At 38.3% G+C, this 20,168-nt stretch overlaps 1 protein-coding gene across 1 annotated transcript in view; it reads right to left on the reverse strand.

The window, feature by feature from the left end:
- Positions 1–327: 327 nt before the first annotated feature.
- The window catches only part of GRM7 (glutamate metabotropic receptor 7), an 888,187-nt gene continuing 868,346 nt past the window's right edge, over positions 328–20,168 (reverse strand). The window contains exon 10 of the mRNA XM_037055712.1: positions 328–1,487. Coding sequence (XP_036911607.1) covers positions 1,438–1,487 — 50 coding nt within the window. The 3' untranslated portion in view covers positions 328–1,437. The remainder of the gene's footprint in view (positions 1,488–20,168) is intronic.

Below are 20,168 nucleotides of genomic sequence, written 5' to 3' on the forward strand. Positions count from 1 at the left end.
ACTTTTGCTGTTTTTGACAGGTAACTTGCTGAGTAAATGTCTGAAGTTGTCAGATTTCAACTTCAGTTATGAAAAAGCAGAATGCATGGGCTTTGTACTAGCTCCTCTTGAGAGACTTTAGACCTTTGAGTTTTTAATATGCATTCCAAGTATGGCTGTAATTGTGAGCTCGGGCTTGTTCCTTTAGCAAATTTGGTGCCCATTGTTCCCTAACTTCAGATTTTATGAAATAAACTCTAACTAAAAGGGGATAAACAACTAAAAATATTTATTGCAGAAAATAAAAAAGTTAACCAAATTATTTTATTGGTACATTCTTGGACAATATCACAGAATTGAAAGAGAATGGAAAGAAGGAATTTTTCAGCAAGGTTGGTTTTCCACTAAATTGGCACATAAGCAGCAAGATTAACGAAAGTACTTATTACAAACAGTAAAAAACATACATGCTTTTTTTTTGTAAAGTCCTTATCACACTGGTCAGTCATAGAGGGGCATGAACAAAACCTCAAGACGTGAAAAATCCATATTCTTTTCTCCAAATAGCTTAATCATTATTAAATTTATTGCAAAATATCCATATACCCTAAATAAAATAACAGAAGAGAACACAAATACAAATATTGAACATATTATTAACATGTACTGTAAAATACATTACGGGCATGCATTCCAAAGATCAAGACCTCTATTCAGTTCAGCCCATAACTTCCTTTTGTGTGACCTATCTCTTACCAATGATAGATAGGTGGGATCTACTTTATCAGCACAGTTATTGGTCTTTAAGTATCTTTTTTGTCTTTAACAAAAATAACATGATTTGCAGTGGTACTATAATCATAATTATACAGTCATGTACAGTATAAGTTTAAATTTATAGTAGTTTAAATTTATCTTTTAGTCTGCCGAGATCCTTTTAAAATTTTAATTGTTTTAAAAATTTCCCAAATATGTCACTGTCTGAGAGAATAGGGCTCTATGAAAACAGGGCATTCGAAAACAAACAGTGAACCGAGGTACAACATCAGATGGCAAAGTGCAAAAGTCCTCACAAACTGTACAGAAAATTTCAAAACCTTGCAACCTGGAAGTACATACGTAGAAAGACAGGTCAGCCCCCAAACATCACTGTGGGTCTCAGTGGTTCATCCTAGAGAACCTAGATGGGACTTGAGTCTCAACACTCCCTTGGCAGGGCAGGTCCAAAATTGCAGCCAAGTTGGCAGTGCTGATGCCACCGACTTATTAAGCCAAGAGAAAGTGGGAATATTTCATAAAGCAGCTGTGTAGAACATTTGGATCCTCTCACATTGGTCTCCCAGCTGGGGATGCTCCTCCAGTGATGGCAGCGGGCAGGACGAAATAGTCCTATGCCAGGTTGGGGGACGAGATAACTGAGGGTCCTCCTCCTCCATGGTTCCAAGGATTGGAACAGCTTTAGATAACCAGGTTATTATAACTGACGTACTTCTTTTTTGCAGCAGGGCCTAAAATAAAATGGGAAAAAGTCAGTGTGGCAATGACCTTATTTGCAAAGGTAGAAGCAGAATTATATCTGCAATAACTTGGGGACAAAGTCAAGATGGGACCATGTACCACTGAGGAACACACAAATCACTTCGGATTCCTGTGACTATTTATGAGGTTCTGTCCACTAAAATCTGAACTGCCCAGTAATCCTCCAGCCATCTGGGTTTCACTATTCTGAGATGTCTTCAATCTTCCCCTTTATGTTTTGTAACATGTGTAAACTTATCAGTGGATATCATGCTTTCTAATTAGCTAACCCTACCTTTAAAAGCCCCATTCACGTTGCATTGCATTTTGTTCTGTGATTGTCTCCAGCACCTTCTCATAATAAATGGCCTTTGCATCCCTGGAATTTACTGAAGTTGACTAAAGATTAGGTCAACTGAAGTGCCTTCTCCAGTTCTGAGTCATGGAGTCAGACTACTGCAGAGTGACTTTTGTAGTGTTATCACCATAAGTTGTAAATGGTAATTTGCAGGACTGTTTTCGTCAAGGATTGAAGCTACTTAAATCTTGCAGGTGTCTCAACACAACCTATATTTTTTCCTTAAATGTAGAATAAATTATTTTTCTACAATACATTATTTTTCTACAGTGTTTGGTACAATGATTTTGCCTTCACTTACTCATTTATTCAATCATTGATTCGGTAGATACATGTTGATTGCCTACCATCTGCCAGACACAAGGCTGGCCACTGGTGAGCAGCTGATGAACAAATCAGACCCTTTCCTGTCCTTAAGCTAGAAACAGACATCAAGGTCCCAAGGTATGACTCAGCTTCATGTTCTGCTTCTCAGTACCAAGCAATATAATTGCTTTGATGTGATATGTTATTTATTCATTAAATCTTAGTGGTTTTGCTTCTGCTTCTTTTGGACACAAAGCAACTGTCATGTAGCATTTACAGATGGCTTATTTTACTTACTGGTTTAGATTCTAAATGGTACTATTTATTTAACACAAACAAGTAGCAAGAATTCTTCTAGACATATTAAGTAGGGATTTATGTGTGAATTTAGAGGAACAGAGAAGCCACATCAGGGTGCTGAGAGAGGGTTTGCATCTGAACTTTGAATAATGCAGCAAGTTACAGATGCATTTAGCACATCTCCACTTTACAGAAAGACATCTTATTTTGCGGATTCACAATTTGGATACTCCTGGAAATGTCTGAATTTTGAAGACTCATTTCTCTAATAAATCACATTGCATTAATTACCTAAAGTTACATGAAAAAATAGAATTACATGAAATTCAGGGTCCCATGAAAAATCCAATGTGAGACTGGTCACGATGCATCTTCACCCAGCAAAACGTAGAGCTTCAGTTACACATGAGTCCTCTAAGAAGGTTCTCTGTGTTATCACAGCCTTTATTCTCTTCAACAATAAGCTTGGTTTGAACATGAGGATAAAAATATTTCTAAAGAAGTTTTTATTTTTTCCTTCTTCCTCTGAAGTCATAACTAAACCTTTATAATCAGAGCTAAAAAACTCCAATGGATAGTTGCAAGAAATAGTCACAGTGTGACTGGTCAAATGCTAAGATGTTAGTTATCCTCAGGAAACAGGCAGAAAGCAAACCAGTCCAGAAGCTTATAGTGACCTAAATATCTGAGACCGCCTCCATTGTGTGATTAAACAAGAACTATCTAGCAAAACATATTTGAAATTCCTCAAATAGGTTATTTTAAAACACCAAGCACACAGCAAGAGTCTTTGCTAAAAAAAAAATTGAGAAGTTAGAAAATATTTCCCTTGTATTGGAAGGCTGAGCATTGGGTTGCATTAAGCTATAATCAAGATGATGTTGTATTTTTTAAAAAATTAGAAATGATAATACTAATGGAAATTCACTGATGTTTGGCATGAATTATATTCCTGTGTTCTCAAATAACTTTGAAATGAGTGCTGTTTATAATCCCTACTTTACACATGAGGGTTCTAGGTTCACATACTCAGATTCCGATTCAGTCACTTACTAGAGATGTGACTTAGATCAGTCCAATGACATGGAACTTCTCTGAGTCTTTGTAAAATGGGTAGAATAATTATTACCCTCTGGGCTGTGAATGGCATGAATGTATGAAATACCCATTTCTCACCTGGTAACATATAACACATGTATTTTTAAATTACAAAGTTCTATACAAATGATTAGCCTTAGTGTACCCTTTCTTCTCAGAATAGCATAAGAACATTGCAGCAAAATGATAATGAAATTGTGCAGGTCCTAAAATGGCAATTTATGTACTTTTCAGAGAAGTATCCAGTGTATTACAGTGATTATTTTTAAATCATTCTATCCTTATGAGTAAACAAAATAAGTGTGTATAGTATCTGATAATTCTATTTATTCAAATAGTAATGTAGTTGTTGGCCTAGGTAAGAAAATTGCTTAGCTCAAAATAGTTGTGCAGTAAAACATTTACTAAAGAAATACAGTTCTTTATTTTGAAATAGCTAGAGTTTTTCTTATGAAGTTATAAGTTTTAAGGAGTAGGTATGGATTCAATTGAATTTTTAAAAAATTATCTACATCAGTAGTTCTCAAAGCAAGGTATCTTGAAGAGTAGATGTTTACAGTGAGGCAGTGCATGAACACTGGCTTTCGAATTAGGGGTGTGCCTTTGCTACTGAATGTAACATGCTGTAACAGAGGACAGTGGGCGGCACGGCGGGGGGAGGAGGCAAGTGTAAGGGGATATATGGGGACTCTCTTTACTTTCAGTTTTCCTGTAAACATAAAACTACTCTAAAGACAAATTCAATTAATTTTTTAAAAGCAAAACAAAAAAGTAAAACAAAGAGGTCAAACATTACAACTTATTTAGTGTTGGTCAAAATCAAACTTAATCTGACATTAACTCAGTGAACTTAGTGTTTTGTCTTTATTTTTGAGCTTTTCTGTCTCACAAAAATTTTACTTCTCAGCGTGTGGTCTGTGGACTCTTGTAACCCAGATTACAGGAAGTAAAGAAAGCATAGAGAAGGGGAATAGTGTCATGGGCAAGAGGCACTGAATTATGAGAAACACTGAATATAAAAAATTAAAGAAGGCTTTTCCTCCACCCATATTTAATTTATTTTTAAATAATAAGGAATTCTATTATTCATTGGCATTGCACCCTGTGTTTTCCTGAGTTCTTTAAAAAAACTAAAATATGTGTATAAATGTATGCATATATAAGTGTGTATATGAAGTGATTCAAACAGCCACAAAAGGTGAAAACAATATCACAGCCCAGAATATAACACATTGATGCACTGACATCTGTGCTTTGGGTGCCCCTCTGTCCATCCAGAGGAAATAAAATGTGGAAACCCTTCCCATTTCCCTATTCCCACTGCCAGTCTTCCCTGCTTTCTCCAACCTCCAAAGCTATTATTCTTATGCTGGTTGGTTTGCCTTCTTCCCAGGGTGGTTTCATACACCTCCTGCATGTGTAGCTGGCCATAAACTACAGGTAGTATTGCTTTGTGTTTTTTAAATTACACAAAATGATCTAATTCAATGCATATCCATTTGCCATTTGTTTTTGTATAACATTGTGATTTTACAGTTAATTTATGTTGCTTTGATAATAATAGTTACTATATAGTTTTCTAATAAAAACATAGCAAAATTTCTGTAACTTTTTACTGATGGACCTTACTTTCTAATTGCTTTCAAGAAAAAAGCTGTTTCAATTTAAAAAAAAGCTGGTATATGTTTTTATATACCACTTAAAGGTATATAAATGGTATATAAAAACATATACCAGCTTTTTATTATTATTTGCAATATATTTAAACTGATAAAGAATTGATATCCAAAGTATTTTACACTAATACAGAATAAGAAAAGGCAAATTAATTTTTAAAACTGGGTTGAAGATACAAAGAGGCAATGACAGCTTGGAGATGAGGAAAAAACAAATAAGTGAAAAGTACTCAGCCTTGTCAGTTAGAGAAATTAGAATTAAAACAACAATAATATAGTATTTCATGCCCATACCATTAAAAAATAGAGTGTACTGATACCAATTATTGGTGATGGTGAAAAAAAGCACAAATTCTTAGGACACACTTGTAAAAATGTAAATTGGTAGAGTCACATGGAAAAACAACTTGGAAATATCTAGAAAAGCTGAAGATATGCATATCATTGATTCGGTATTTTTATTTCAAGATATATACCTGCCACACTTGTGCACATGGACATATGTAGGCCTTCCTAGATCCTTTGATATAATGATGTGATTTTTGAGTCTCTGAGAGAGACTGGGCACGTAATATAAATGAGTGGGCTGAGTGTAAGATGTTAAGTTAAAGTATAGGCCCTAGTGAACTAGAAAACACCTGCCTATCTAAACAGCATAATCACTGCATAATCATTGGTGCCTCAAGTTAGTCAGATATTCCTTTGTTTTTGAAGAAGAGTTGGACTTCTGTATTTGTATGTAAATTTTTATTTTAAAATTCATGTTTCATTCATCAAGCACATACTATGTCTGGGCATTAGGAGTATCTGTTTTTAGTGGAAGATTCAAAATTATATTCAAATATTTAGCAAGTCAAAGGAAAGAGGCCAGTTTTTAGGCTGTCAGTCTGCAACTCTGTGGTACTATTTGTGCTGTTCCAAAAATTTGATTCTATAGTCTCCTGCTTTAGTAGGTCCCTTTACAAGAACATCCTTTTGGAAAATATATTTGGTATTTTCTAGCTCTTTTTTTAATTGAGTTTATTGGGGTGACATTGGTGAATAACACCATACAGGTCTCAAGTGTACAATTCTCTAATATATCATCTGCGCACCGCATCATGTGCTCACCACCCAAAGTCAAGGCTCTCCCTACCACCATTCACCCCCCTTTGCCCTTCTTCCATCTTTCCCCACGCTCTTTTCCCTCTGGCAAGCACCATACTGTTGCTCGTGTCTATTTTGTTTGTTTGTTTCCTCAATCCTTTCACCTTTTTCACCCAGGTTCCCACCTCCTCTTCCCTCTGACAGCTGTCAGGCTGTTCTCAGTATCTATGAGTTTGTTTTTATTTTGTTGGTTAATTTATTTTGTTCACTAGGTTCCATATGTAAGTAAAATCATACGGTATTTGTCTTCTTATGACTGGCTTGTTTCAGTTAGCATAATACTCTCCAGGTTCATTTAAGATGTAGTGAAAGAAAAGATTTCCTCCTTTTTTTTGGCCAAGTAGTATTACATTGAGTAAAGGTACCACAGCTTTTTTTATTCACTCACCTAATGATGGGCACTTGGGTGGTTCCCAGATCCTGACTGTTGTAAATAACGCTGCAATGAACATAGGGGTGCATACATATTCTTTTAAATTGGTGTTTCAGATTTCTTTGGATAAATTCCCAGAAGTGGAATTGCTGGGTCGTAAGGCAGTTCCATTTTAGTTTTTTGAAGAAAACTCAATACTCTTTTGCACAGTAGCTGCACAAATCTGCATTCCCATCAATAGTGTATGACCGACACTTGTTATTTGTGGTTTTATTGATGACAGTCATTATGACAGGTGTGAAGTGATATCTCATTGTGCTTTTAATTTGCATTTCTCTGATGATTAGTCACATGGAGTACCTTTTCATATGTTTATTGACCATCTGTATGCCCTCTTTGGGGAAGTGTCTGTTCAGGTCCTTTATCCACTTTTAATTGGATTGATTGGTTTTTTTAGTGTTGAATCCTTTATAAATTTTGGAAATAAATCCCTGATCAGATGTGTCATTGGTGGATATATTCTATTCAGTGGGTTATCTTTTCATTTTGTTGGTGGATTCATTTGCTGTGCAAAAACTTTTTAGTTTTATGTAGTCTCATTTGTTCAATTTTCCTTTTGTTTCCCTTGTCTGAGGAAATTTATCAGAAAAATATTGCTAAGAGAAATGTCTGAGATTTGAATGCCTATGTTTTTTTCTAGGATTTGTATGTTTTTGTGACTTACATTGAAGTTTTTAATACATTCTGAGTTTATTCTTATGTATGGTATAAGGAGGTAATCATAGGGGAAAGGGGAGGGACTCACATGAATAAGTATAAGGGACACATGGACAATAATTAAGGTGGGGGGCAGAAATGGGAGGGAGGTGGGGAGCACTGGAGGGGCAGGGCTGGAAATACAAAACAGAAAACTATACTTGAATAAGAATTAAATTTAAAAAAATGAGGTGGTCTAGATTCATTTTTTTGCATGTATGTGTACAATTTTCCCCATACAATTTATTTAATGAACTGTCTTTATCCCCTTGTATGTTCTTGTTTCTTTAGTCAAATATTAACTGACTCTAAAGTTGTGGGTTTATTTCTGGGCTCTCTATTTTGTTCAATTGATCTACAGACCTGTTTCATACCAGTACTATTCTATGTTGATTACTATGGCCTCGTAGTATATTTTTATATCATGCAGCATGATTCCTCACATTTTGTTCTTCTTTCTCAGAATACTGTGGCTATTTGAGGTCTTTTGTGGTTCCATGTAACTTTTTGGAATAATCTTGTTCTGTGAGATAGGCCATTGGGATTGTCATGTGTTCATTCTCATTTGCCTAAACATTACTTTTGATTTCTTCCTTGATCTCATGGTTGACCTATTCTTTGCTTAGTAATGTGTTATGTAGCCTCTCTGTGTTTGAGTGTTTTCCAATTTTTTTGTTGCAATTGATTCCTAATTTCACATCATGGTCATCAGAGCTGTTCCACATGATTTTAGTCTTCTTGAATTTATTAAGACTTGTTTTGTGTGCTGATACGTGGTCTCTCCTAGAGAATGTTCCACTGTGCACTTGAAAAGCATATATATTCTTCTGCTTTGGAATTAAGTGGTGTATAAGTATTAATTAAATTCATCTGCTCCTATGTGTCTTTTAAGGTCACTGTTGCCTTTTTGATTTTTTCTTTGTTCTAAAAGATCTGTCCATTGATGTCAATGTAGTATTAAAATCTCCTACTACGACTATATTACTGTTGATCTCTTCCTTTGAGTTCATCAAGATTCTCTTTATATATTTAGTTGCCCCTCTATTGTGTGCATGTGTATATTTACAAGGGTTATATCTACTTATTTGATTGATTCCTTTAGTACTATGTAATGTCTTTCTTTGACTCTTGTGGCCTTTGTTTTGAAGTCTTTTTTGTCCACTATAAGTGTTGCTACCCCAGCTCTTTTTTTTAAATCTACATTTGCATGGACTATCTTTTTCCACCCCTTCATTTTTAGTCTCTGTGTATCTTTTTTTTCTGAGATGGGTCTCTTGCAAAGAGCAAGAGGTTTGATCATTTGCTTCCTCTAACCTGCTGTTGATTCCTTCCAGTGTATTCTTCATTTCAGATATCATGCTCATTTCTTACTTTCTTATGGTTTCAATGCCACTTTTAATACTATCTCTTTATGTTCTGACTGAGAGGATCCATTCTTACCCTTATGTTTTTGAGCATCCTAAACCATTGTTTGAACTCTGTATTTGGGTACCACGACCATTTTCATTTCACTTAATTCTTTTTCTGGAGATTTCTCTTGTTCTTTCATTTGGGGCATGTTTCTTTGTCTCCCATTTTGTCTGCCTTCTTGTGTTTGTCACTGTGTATCAGCTAGACCCACTATGACTTCTAAAGTTGTTGTGATAGTTTTATGTTATAGGTGTCTCATGGGAGTCAATGGAGCAGTTGTCCTGATCTCCTGAGCTAGGTACTCCTAGAATGTCTCTTGTGTGGGTTACGTGTACCCTCCTGTTGTAATGAAGTCGTTAGTGCTATTGGCCTACTCATTGTTGGAGTTAACCCAGAGGCTGGCTGACTGTAAAGGTAGACCTTGAACATAGTGTATAAATACCACTGTGCAGGGACTGTCTCCAAAAGTGAAATTGTTTCCAGCAGGGTCTGGTGCCTGCTGGAATCTCCCTCTGAGTATGCCACTTGTGTGGTTAGTTAGGTTGAGCTCTTGTGCTTTCTGAAGCTCACCATGGTTGTGTTGGTTCTGAGTCCATTTGGGTGGGGTTCCATTGCAGGTTGATGTCAGACACTGCCTATTAACAGCCTTTGGGTGTCTTCCTGGAGCTACAACACAGTTCACTGTGGCTGCCTCTACTGGGCCTTGACATGCATAGGAGGGACCAAGCTGTGTATAGGGGTCCGCTACCTCCAGCTCTTAGCTGGGGGCAGATGAGTAAAAGTTCCAATGCACCTTGAGGTCTGCCTCCTCCTGTTGGCCACACCATCACTCCCTGAGGTCACCTGTCGTACTCAAGAACCTTCTATAGAAAGAAGGTTCTGTAGAGTGATCCCAGGCTGGATGCAACCCACAGATCATTCCACAAAGTGTGGGTGCATTAGGGTGGGGTGACTAGGGTTGGGGAGGATGGGGCTACTGGGTCTCCTGCTTGGGAGTAGCACAATCTGGTACTCAATGTGGAGAAAGTGGCCCCTGCTCCAGATCTATACCACTCAGTCTCTGCCTAAGTCTCTGCCCCTAGTTTTCCTGAGGAGTACACTGCAAGGTCAGCTTGGGTGAAGCAAGTCCGCTCTTCTGCAAGAGAAAGCTCAGGAGGGCAGATCAAAAGAATCTCCCATTGGGGTTGGTGCCAGCTGAGCCTTCAGCAGAGCAAGAATGCCTCTATCCTGCCCTGTGCCTCAACTGTACAGCCCAGTGCCCATCTGAGTCCTGCATAAGAGCCTCCCAAGGAGTTGCACTCTGAAGGCCCCAGCTCTACACAGCACTCCAAAAATTCCCCCATGGAGTAGAGAGGCCACCCCCCACTCACAGGGTGGGGCCACTGTGAGTGGAAGGACAGGCCAAGTTATTCATCAAGTTGGAGGTGGGGTATGCCAGCTGCATGAAGGAGGTGAGAAAAAATGGCCCTTGTTCCAAAGATACATAGCTCAATTACTGTCTGAATTTCCATCAAGAGCTTCTCCAGAAAAAGAGTACCTGAAAGGTCTCTGTTGGATACAACCAGCAGGCCTTTCTATAGGACTCGAGCTCAGCAGGGCGATTTCACCAGTAGCTGGAGGACTGGATTAGTGCACTCTGCAGGCTGATGCTTGAAGAATAGGAGTGCTCAACCCTGGAGAGATGACCTGGGTTTCTATCAGACCCTCTTCTATCCCAGGTGGACGGAAGCCCTGCTGATTTTCAGCACCAGGTACCATGTGGGCTTCTTTTCCTGACTCTGATGTTCTGATTTGGAGATTCTGGCATGGAATTGAGACCCCATACTCCTGGAGGGTGAAATTTTGCAGCTGAGATATCCTTCTGTCTTCTTAGCAGACACATGTGGGTCTAAGGGGCCAGCCCTTTCCACATCTCCACCCTTCTTATCAGTCTCTATATGGGTTCTTCTGTAAATCTTAGGTTAAAATACTTCTGTTAAGCTAGGCTTCAATTGGTTATTCAGGCTGATAGCTCTACAACTTAGCTGTAAATCTGGTTCGGCATCTAGAGGAGGAGAGTGTAGCTTCCACTTACTCCGTAGCCATCTTGAAATCTTTTTGTTTCTTAATTCTAGATCTGCCTATTACTTTAGGCATTTGTGAAGCTGGCCAAACTTTGAAATACTGGTTTATTGCCTGATGAATCTTTGTCCAAACAGACCTTCTTCTGAACCCATTCTTAGCAGTGTCTGTGCTGCCCTTCTCTCTCTACTGCATTTCTGTCCACCACAATTCAGAGTTGCTGCATCTATAAATATTTTAGCTGGAAGGGATTCTTCATACTATGGTTTGCAGTTAGTAAAACAAAAGGGAACAATTTTAATAATTCTGTGACCAATGACCAGTTTCCTGCCAGTTGGTTTCATTAGAAAATTGCCTTTAGTCCGTCATTTAATGGCAAAAGAGTAGATGTTATCTTCAACTATCAGTTCTCATTCAGAATTTCCAATAGGCTAGTCAACTTTCTATATTTTGTTTTTTAAAAATACTTCATTTTGTAATGATTTTTTTAAAAACCTGACTAAGAGTAGCACCTTAGCTAGCCAAAAAGACGCAAAAGGACAAGAATTAAGAACATGATTACCAAAAAATGAGTCATTCACAATTAAGCAAGTTACTCTGAACTAAAAAAAAAAAAAAAAAGAGAGACTTTTCTATATCTCTTCAGCCCCATTCCCAATTCCACCACCACAGAAAGATGCTAAACTATTTGTCCTGATGTTAGTCAGACTTTTTGACATAAGAACTTGGCAAGGGTGAAAATGCAACCAACCAAACAACTCAGGACTCCAAATCACCAATTACTCTAATCCAATTACAAAAAATCCCCAAATCTGAATTTGTATTGTCTATCCAACCATCCATCTAACAAAATATTATTTAATACCTATTAATTTCCAGTCACTCTAATGCACCCTAACCTGGCAAAACAGTCTTGGGAGACTGCAAGTTGTTCCTTTCTCATTTATTATATAGAGAGATCGTATTTAACATTTATAGAAGACTGTCATGTGCCATCAGCAAGAGGTTGGCATTTCCTTTGTTTTTTTCTTCTATTTAATGTTACAAGGAAAAGGCATGGTATAGTAGGCTAGATCCACATTAACAGGAGACCCCGAGTAAACTAGAGCCCTTCACCAATTGAGTGAGGGAGGCTGTCCAATAGATGATGGGGCACTGAAGCTTCTGGGACTAGTCTATCACACTTGCAGACAATAGCAATCCAGGTGAGAGAGTATAGAAGCAGCAGCCTAGAAAATCTCAGAAAAAATGTGCCAAGTGCTTGCCCCATTTTTACCAGGGACAGAGAAATGACTCAGAGATGTCCCTGTTGCTTGGAACTTGTGTTATAGTGGGAGAAATGATTACAGCACCTGTGATAAGTGCTAAAAGATATTTTATAAGGGCTAATTTTTTCTTGAATGACAGCATACTACACTAAATCTGGGAAGGCTCCTCAGTGAAATGGGCATTCATTCTGGATGATGAAAAATAGGAGAATGTAGGAAGAATGCAGTCATATAACAGTGTACTGTGTTTCCAACCAGGTGCCTGAGAAGGGGAGTCAGAGGGTGCTAGGGTCAGGCTGGCAAGATAGGTGGGACCAGGCAATCACTTCAGTAAATACATAAAATATGCATGCTGACATACTCAAGTCAAGGTACTGAAGATAAAGTGATGAAGAAGACACAATTCTGTGGTTATTTAGCTTCCAAATGGAGGCCCCTTCATTTAGCATAATTGAATGCTAACTGAAGGCAGTGGTACAGTAAATCCTCACTTAACATCATCTGTAGGTTCTTGGAATGACGTGTATGAAACCAGTTGTACCCTAGACTTGTTTACATAAACAAGAGTTTAGTTCCTATGCATACTTCTGGTTACAAAAACATCATCAAACTTCTGAATAAAGACTGAAAACATTTCTAATATCAAACATTGAAATGATGAGCTATATATACATTTAAGAAAGATGACTAAAAGCCGAGTAAGATCATAATTTTCCAGCCCACTCTTTTCAGTTCAGGTTGGGTGGCTGGACTCTCTCCTTGCAGTTCAGGGCACAAGGTGGGCCCCCAACCTGGACATGATACCCTTCCATCTCCAGGGCACTCACCCCAATACTCATTCAACCTGGGGTAATTTAGACGCATCAGTTCACCTCTCGTGCAAATCTTTGGGATTTGGGAGGAAACTGGGATGCCCAAAGAAAACCCACACAGACATGGGAGAAGGTGTAAACTCCACACAGACAGTGGCCATGTCCAGAATAATTTTTTTCTTATCTACATTGTACTGAAATGATGTTGAATGCAATGATGTTGAATTCAAGGATTTGTTGTAGTTGAGAGGCCGTGGAGAAACCATTAATAATTTTGAAGCAGAATCGTTGCACTTGCTGTTCTCTTTCTACAATGTTAATGACCTCTTTTCTTTAACTGATTATCTTCTGCCCCTTGCTCGGTTGTAGTTTCCAAAGTCACTTGCTCAAGGAACATTTCTTGATCCCTCAGGACAAGTTATGTTTCCCTGCCTCACTCTCTCATAGCTTCTCTCCTTTTGTTCTATTAACACAATCCGCGTGGATCACTTATTTGCCATGTGTGCCTCCAATGTCAACACTGTGAGTGTCAGGACGGAAGAGGCCATTTCTTCTCCCCTAATGCCTAGGAAGTATGTAACAGGTAGGAATTTCTTAATAGTTATTGAATTTTTTGCTATACAGAGGTTTCTGCTCTCCCATTTTTAGCTCTCAGTGGATGTTAGGAGAGCTAAAAAAAAATACTTGGGAACTTTGCCATCTTTTTTTCCTTATGTTCCCCTTGGTGTTACTGTGTACAAAGCTGAACATTGTTATCACTCCACAGATTTAATTTGCAACTTCTAAACAACAGCATCCTCCCCCCCCTCCCCTGCCCCTTTAACATCCAATGAGGGTCAGAATGGCCTGGCTAAAATTGACAAATCAATTTTCAATTCTGCTGTGAAAATAGTCAATGAACATTCTAGTGTTTCTTTAAAAAATCTAATTTGTACTTTAAGATGTAAGGCATCAAAAAGAGGTTTACAGGGTTCTTGGAAGATATATTTGAAGTAAATAGACTGTGTCTGTTTTGAAACATCTTTAAGCTTAGCCAAGTTAAAATCTGGGCAATTTAATTGAGGCTCTATAGCTTTTGCCTTAGAAAAAAAGGATGACCTGAATTACTGCATCAAAGAGTTCTACTTTTTCTTCTAATGCACTTTGCCTGGGCATTGAAAAGCTTTTGTGTATTTTGCAATTTCAATATATTAGAGATGTGAGCATTCTGCAGCATATTATGGATACAGTGCAATGATGCATCCAAGATTGAAGCTATGCATCAAAGTCTGTCTTAAGGATATGTTGCAAATAAGGCACTCATGATCAAATAGTAGCAGAATAGTACTTAGTGTTCCTGGGAGAAAAGCTCCAGATAAAATCCAGGCTTTGCTATTATTTTGTACTCAGAGATTCACAGTCCATTCATTCACTCATTCATTCATTTATTCAGCTAGTACTGAGTTTATAATGTGCTAGTGGCTTGGTTAAAAACTAATGGCACAAAGGTAGGGACAAATACTCTTTATTCTTGAACAACTCTTGGCTCAGTGCAATTCAACACATATTTATTGAGCACCTACTGTGTGTCAGACACTGTGATAGGCAGGGGTTATAGCAATGTTATGTGCAGTACAGTCCCTGTTCTTACATAAAAATGTAAGCAGAGCTTACATTTTTCTAGGGGAAGACAGATCATTTAAAAAAGTAAGTGCATCCAATTCTTGTTATTCTTGTTGTACTCTATAAAAAATGACCACAAACACTGAATTAGTAAAAACTGAATGATTACTGCTCCTGGGGATAATACAGTGTTGGGTTCCTATGAGCCTCTGGTTACATATTCATCAAACAATCAAGACATAACCTTGTTTTATGCATTACTGTTTAAAGACACTTTGTTTAATATATATTGTTGATAGATTACCATTGAACTCAGAGCAACAGCACTGCAACTCATGTCTGAACTAAGATTATCTAACACATGCATTTTTTTGGTAAGGCACATTACACCCTTCTGCCCTTGGGGCCACTAGACAGCAAGCACATCAGGAGTGTGTGGGGGGGCACTATAAATAGAAAATCACCAATAAAAAGCACATACATGTAAAACAAGCTATTAAATATACTACAAAAAGTTCACTTCTTTACACATGAAAGTAGAGACAAGAAGGCAGAGAGACACCTCATTCTCCCACAGCTGGGAACATGCGTGCACTTTGCTCTCTGTGTGTGTTCACACAGGACTGCAAAAAACCCCTAAGTATTCATTTTAGAGTTACAAATCAGTTTTAGAAAGTAGATGAGTTTGCAAATACAGAATCACAAATAACAAGGATCAGTTGTATGGTGATATCGGGCAAAAGGCAAAACGTCCTGTCTTATGTAGATGAGAAGATAAGATTCAGAGAGGATGGCATTTGAGCAGAGACTTGAAGGAAATAAGAAAAAAGCTTTGGAAATATTGGATCACTGACTGAACAGCAGGTCCAGTCCCTGAGACTGGTACCTGAAAGGCCAGGATGCTGGTACTAATAGTGAGCAAACAGTAGTATTCATGAAGAATTCCAACATTGGTAGGCAGTGCCATCAAAAACTTGTGCACAGGGGAATGGTTGAAAGATATTTTCTGATGACCTTAGAAAAAGTTTCAAAGGTAAGAGAGTGTTGAACTGTCTTGTAGTAAATTATAGACATTTTCCAAGCAGGCCTGGGTATTGGGAGCATGGATATTGAAGAACATTCCAGATGGAAGACATCACATTGGCAAAACCATATTCTGTGAAAAAAAAAGTGTAGGCTTTGGAGAGAAGAGCAAAAAAAAAAAGTTGAGGAGTTTGGTGAATATGAGTTTCATACAGAGAAGAAAGAATGCTCGGAGAAGAGATCACTGGGAAGATTAATTTCAGATTGCCAAGGACATTTTATGTATATAGGATTTTGGATATTAGAAGGAACTGTGAGAAGTTCACCAATATTTTAGAGGAGAGAGCACTCCAATAGTAGCCTGGAGGATGCATTGGAAATGGGGTAGAAGGTAGAGGAGAGTAATTGCAGATCAGCTAAGAGTTGATGGAGTGATTCGGACTGTGTTTGTGGTCAGTGGGATTCCAACCGGAAGGGGTTCTAGGTGAGGAAGTGAATCATAGAGTGACCAGGGTCTGAAGGATAATCAGTGCCTGCTACTGTTCCCATCTCTTCTAACCTAAGTTCCATACTTGAGTGTGAAAAGTCCTAGGGATTGATTTATTCAAAGGAAAACTGCTAAAGATGAACAAAACCAGGCATGGAATGAAGAAGCAGAGAGAGAACTCTGAGTGAGGCTGAGAAGGTCCTGCAGAGAGAGAGCTACTTCACCAGAACACCCACACCAGAGGCACATGTAGGAAAGGAAAAGAGAATGTGGAGGCAGATACCATCTGATTATAAATCACTTGTGCTCTGGAATGTTCTTTCCCCAAATAATTCCAAAAGTGGATTTATCTTCATCTTTCAATTTAAACCTCACCCCTTGGAGAGGCCCTTCTTCCCATAATCTATAAAATGGCACTCGCTAACCAATTTCCCAGCCCCGTCGCCACTTTTTTTTCATCATCTACCACTACCACTGTCTAAAGTGTTTTAATTGATTTATACCTTAATTTGTTTACTTGTTTCCCCTCCAAAATATAAACTCTATGTACATGTCCTGTTTTGGTCACCATTGCTTCCATGGGACTTAATGATAGTGCTGGGCATTAACATAAATAAATAACACAATGGGTGAAACAGGGTCCTTGTTTTGGGATTGATTAGTTGGGGCTAGTGATAAGGGGCCAACTCACTTCTCTGATATTCCTTAAAATTTCTGCCTTTGACTTTGATTCCTGCCAGGAATTTTTCTCTTTCTTTCTTAACTAGTGGATACAAAGTGATGAGGAACCTGAGAGTCCTGCTTTAATCTCTTGAAATGTGAAAATTTTCTGATCTTTGTAGTGATTGGGCGATTCTTCTAATGCTCAATCAGAGGAAACAGAAAGTTGTTAGTTTTTATCACAGAGACTGATCAGGAGTAACAACAGCTATTAGTTAAGGGAAGAGAAGAGGGACCATGTATTCAGGTAAAAAATGGGTGGAACAGACCTCTAACCATTTCATATCTGGATTGAGACAGTATCTTCCATTGGAGGAAATGGAGGGGTGCCCTGGAAATTGGTTATTGCTGGATTCTAATATTAGCAAGTTTGGCCCTATAATTCTGGGCTCCCATGACCATTCAGAACAACACAGCTTATGCTCAACCATATTGGGTTTCCTATTTTTCATCTTTAGTGTTCATTATAAAAATGTTTTCCAGCCCTGGATGGTGTAGCTCAGTGGATTGAGCATGAGACTGTGAAGCAAAGGGCCACCAGTTCGATTCCCAGTCAGGGCACATGCCAAGGTTGCAGGCCAGGTCCCCAGTAGGGGACACATGACAGGCAACCACACATTGATGTTTCTCTCCCACTTTATCCTTCCCTTCCCCTCTCTCTAAAAATAAATAAATAAAATATTTTTAAAATGCTTTCCATATTCGTATACATATCACCAGTCCATTACTTTGAAGTGAGCTAAAAATCCAGGTAGGATATAGTGGATTGATATTGGTGTTCAGTACATGTATTAGGCTCAATGAGTTTAAGACTACTTAATGATTCCTAGGAACATGTATCAAATTTCTAATTTTCGGCGTGGTTTACAGTCTTTCCTTACATGTACTGTGTTTGCCATGGTGATGTCTAAGAGACCTGTCCACATTGTCATTCCTCTTTTTTCTTGGAATCAGAGCATTTGTGATGGAACTTGAGGGGTTTGAACAGGAGGCTGGAATTCCTATCACTAGAACTCAGCAGGATTAAAGACATTGGTCTGGAGAGACTGGTTTGGGGAAGCAAAAGTGTTGCCTTATATAAAGAAAGAGAAAGAGACAAGATATGAGTCCATAGACTGGATGTTAAATATTAGAGAATTCCTTTGAACTTAGGTATAATAATGATAATGATAGTGACATTGGACGATGTCTATACTTTGTGATAAGCTGAAGTATTTAGGGGGTAAAGCATCATGATATCTGTCATTAAGTTTAAAATGACCCAAGACAAAAATACATAGTTGTAGCAAATATGGCAACATGTCAACAGTTGTGAAATCTTAGTGGTGGATTGTACTACTACTTTTTCTACTTCTCTGAATGTTTAAAATGTTTCATGATAAAAAGTGTGAGACCTCCCCCCATTTTCCAAGTGAAATGTATGCTTTATAACTTTGCAGGAAGCGAGCCCTACTTTTGTCCCATAATATCTACTACCAAGAAACAGTATCCTCAAACCAGTCTTGTGTCTTTGAGAAGAGATGAAAATAAATTGGGATAGTTTCTCTGGCTTGTTGTAGAACTGTGGTGATCCTAGTTCAAGAGAGATCATCAAAACCACCACCAGAGTAAAAGGCAGAGCAGGGGGAAAAGATGGACAGTTTGAAACACAAGGATGGCCACCACTCAGCAGTATGACCTTGGGCAACTCACTTTGTCTCTCTGTGCCTCAGTTTTGTCATCTGAAAAATGGACATAATAATAGTACCAATCTCTAAGGTTGTTATGAGGATTAAAGAAGCAAATATATGTAAGACACTGAGGGGTTGGTATAATTTTAGTCAATATATTTTCATTTTTATTAGCCTCTTTCCAGATGGAAACTCACACACACATAACACTTGACTCATTGCATATGCATGTGTTCTTCCCTTGGAAGGACAAGGTCCCTCAGAACAGAAGGTCAGAGTGCCTATAAAACAAAACTAAATTAGTTGTTTGAGTTGTAGAGATTGGTAGGGTGTCATCTTTTCCTTGAGGTGTAAGGAGTTTTCCAAGTACCTATTGGATTTCATCCATTCATTGGAAAGGAACCTATCAAGTCACTGTGAACATGTCTCCACTGTTGTCATTAGTCCCTGGTCCACCTCTGCAAAAGTGTGATTCTGAAATCCTGTGCTTTGAGAGCTTGTATAAGTCAACTGGAGCCCAAGGGGAAAGCAGAGGGTTGGCAGTTTCTGTTATAGCGAGAATGACAGTTTCTCACTGTACAGACAGACTTGCACACATAATCAACGGCTGCTGCTACTCCTCTGTGCAGTCCATGCCATCTTTGTGTGATATTGGACCTGGCAGTCATTGATTCTGGAAGCTCTTATTGCAGCACTGTTATGTGATTTGCAAAATCAATTGCTGGAGTTTGTAAATATGCTTTTGTTTATATACTTATCCAGTTTGATTTAATAAATTGGATATCTACCAATGGGTGCCATAGGAATGTCGGTTAGATTAGCTAAAATGAGTTATCCTCTCTTTATTTACTAGTCAATTTTGCAGTTAATAATTGAGCTGTGTCTGTAGTGACAATGCAGCATGAAGATGGTAGCAACTACCAAGCTGATTCTATCAAAAGTGCTGTAGCCCATGGGTGAGCTGTTTCCATTTCCAGCTCCTGGTGTCCCAACGAATCATTTTCTCTCCTTTTTGGATACCTTCCTTTAACGCCATGTTCTGAGATCTGAGCTCTCCTGGAGGCTTGGAATAATTCTTCATTGCTTCTATACTGCCATCTCGATCCAAGGCCTTCTGTTTTGTTACCTCCCTCCCCTTTATGGTGATCATCAGTCAGTTATGGTTCTTTTGTTTGTTGTGAGCAAAATGAGAAGGAAGTGTGACATGAAGTTGGGCAGATCTCCTGGGATGTTAGACACTGGAAAAAGATGGGGTTATTTGAAATGACTAATTAAAGAAAGTTTAATTAATAATCATTGTCATAGTTAACATTACAGAGTGTTTCCTATGTAACACATGACATCAAGCTTAAAAGACAGATGGCCTCATAAGCCCCCTGAGAAGGTGCTTTCTTTCTCCTCATATTGCAGATGGGAAAAAAGGGGCACAGAGAGGTTAAGTACAACTCCCAATACTTCACAGCTGGCCGAGCCAGGCTATTTGACTCTAGAATCCATTTCTGACCCACTGGAACCTATTCTTTTAATTGCACTTGCTCATCCACTTCCTCTTAGCCAATGAAAATATTGTAAAGCAGGGGAGTGAAGAAAACAAGTGAGCTTGAT

Source organism: Sturnira hondurensis, unplaced genomic scaffold, assembly GCF_014824575.4.
Source record: "Sturnira hondurensis isolate 20B ecotype Veracruz unplaced genomic scaffold, ASM1482457v3 Scaffold0008723, whole genome shotgun sequence".
Lineage (NCBI taxonomy): Eukaryota > Metazoa > Chordata > Mammalia > Chiroptera > Phyllostomidae > Sturnira > Sturnira hondurensis.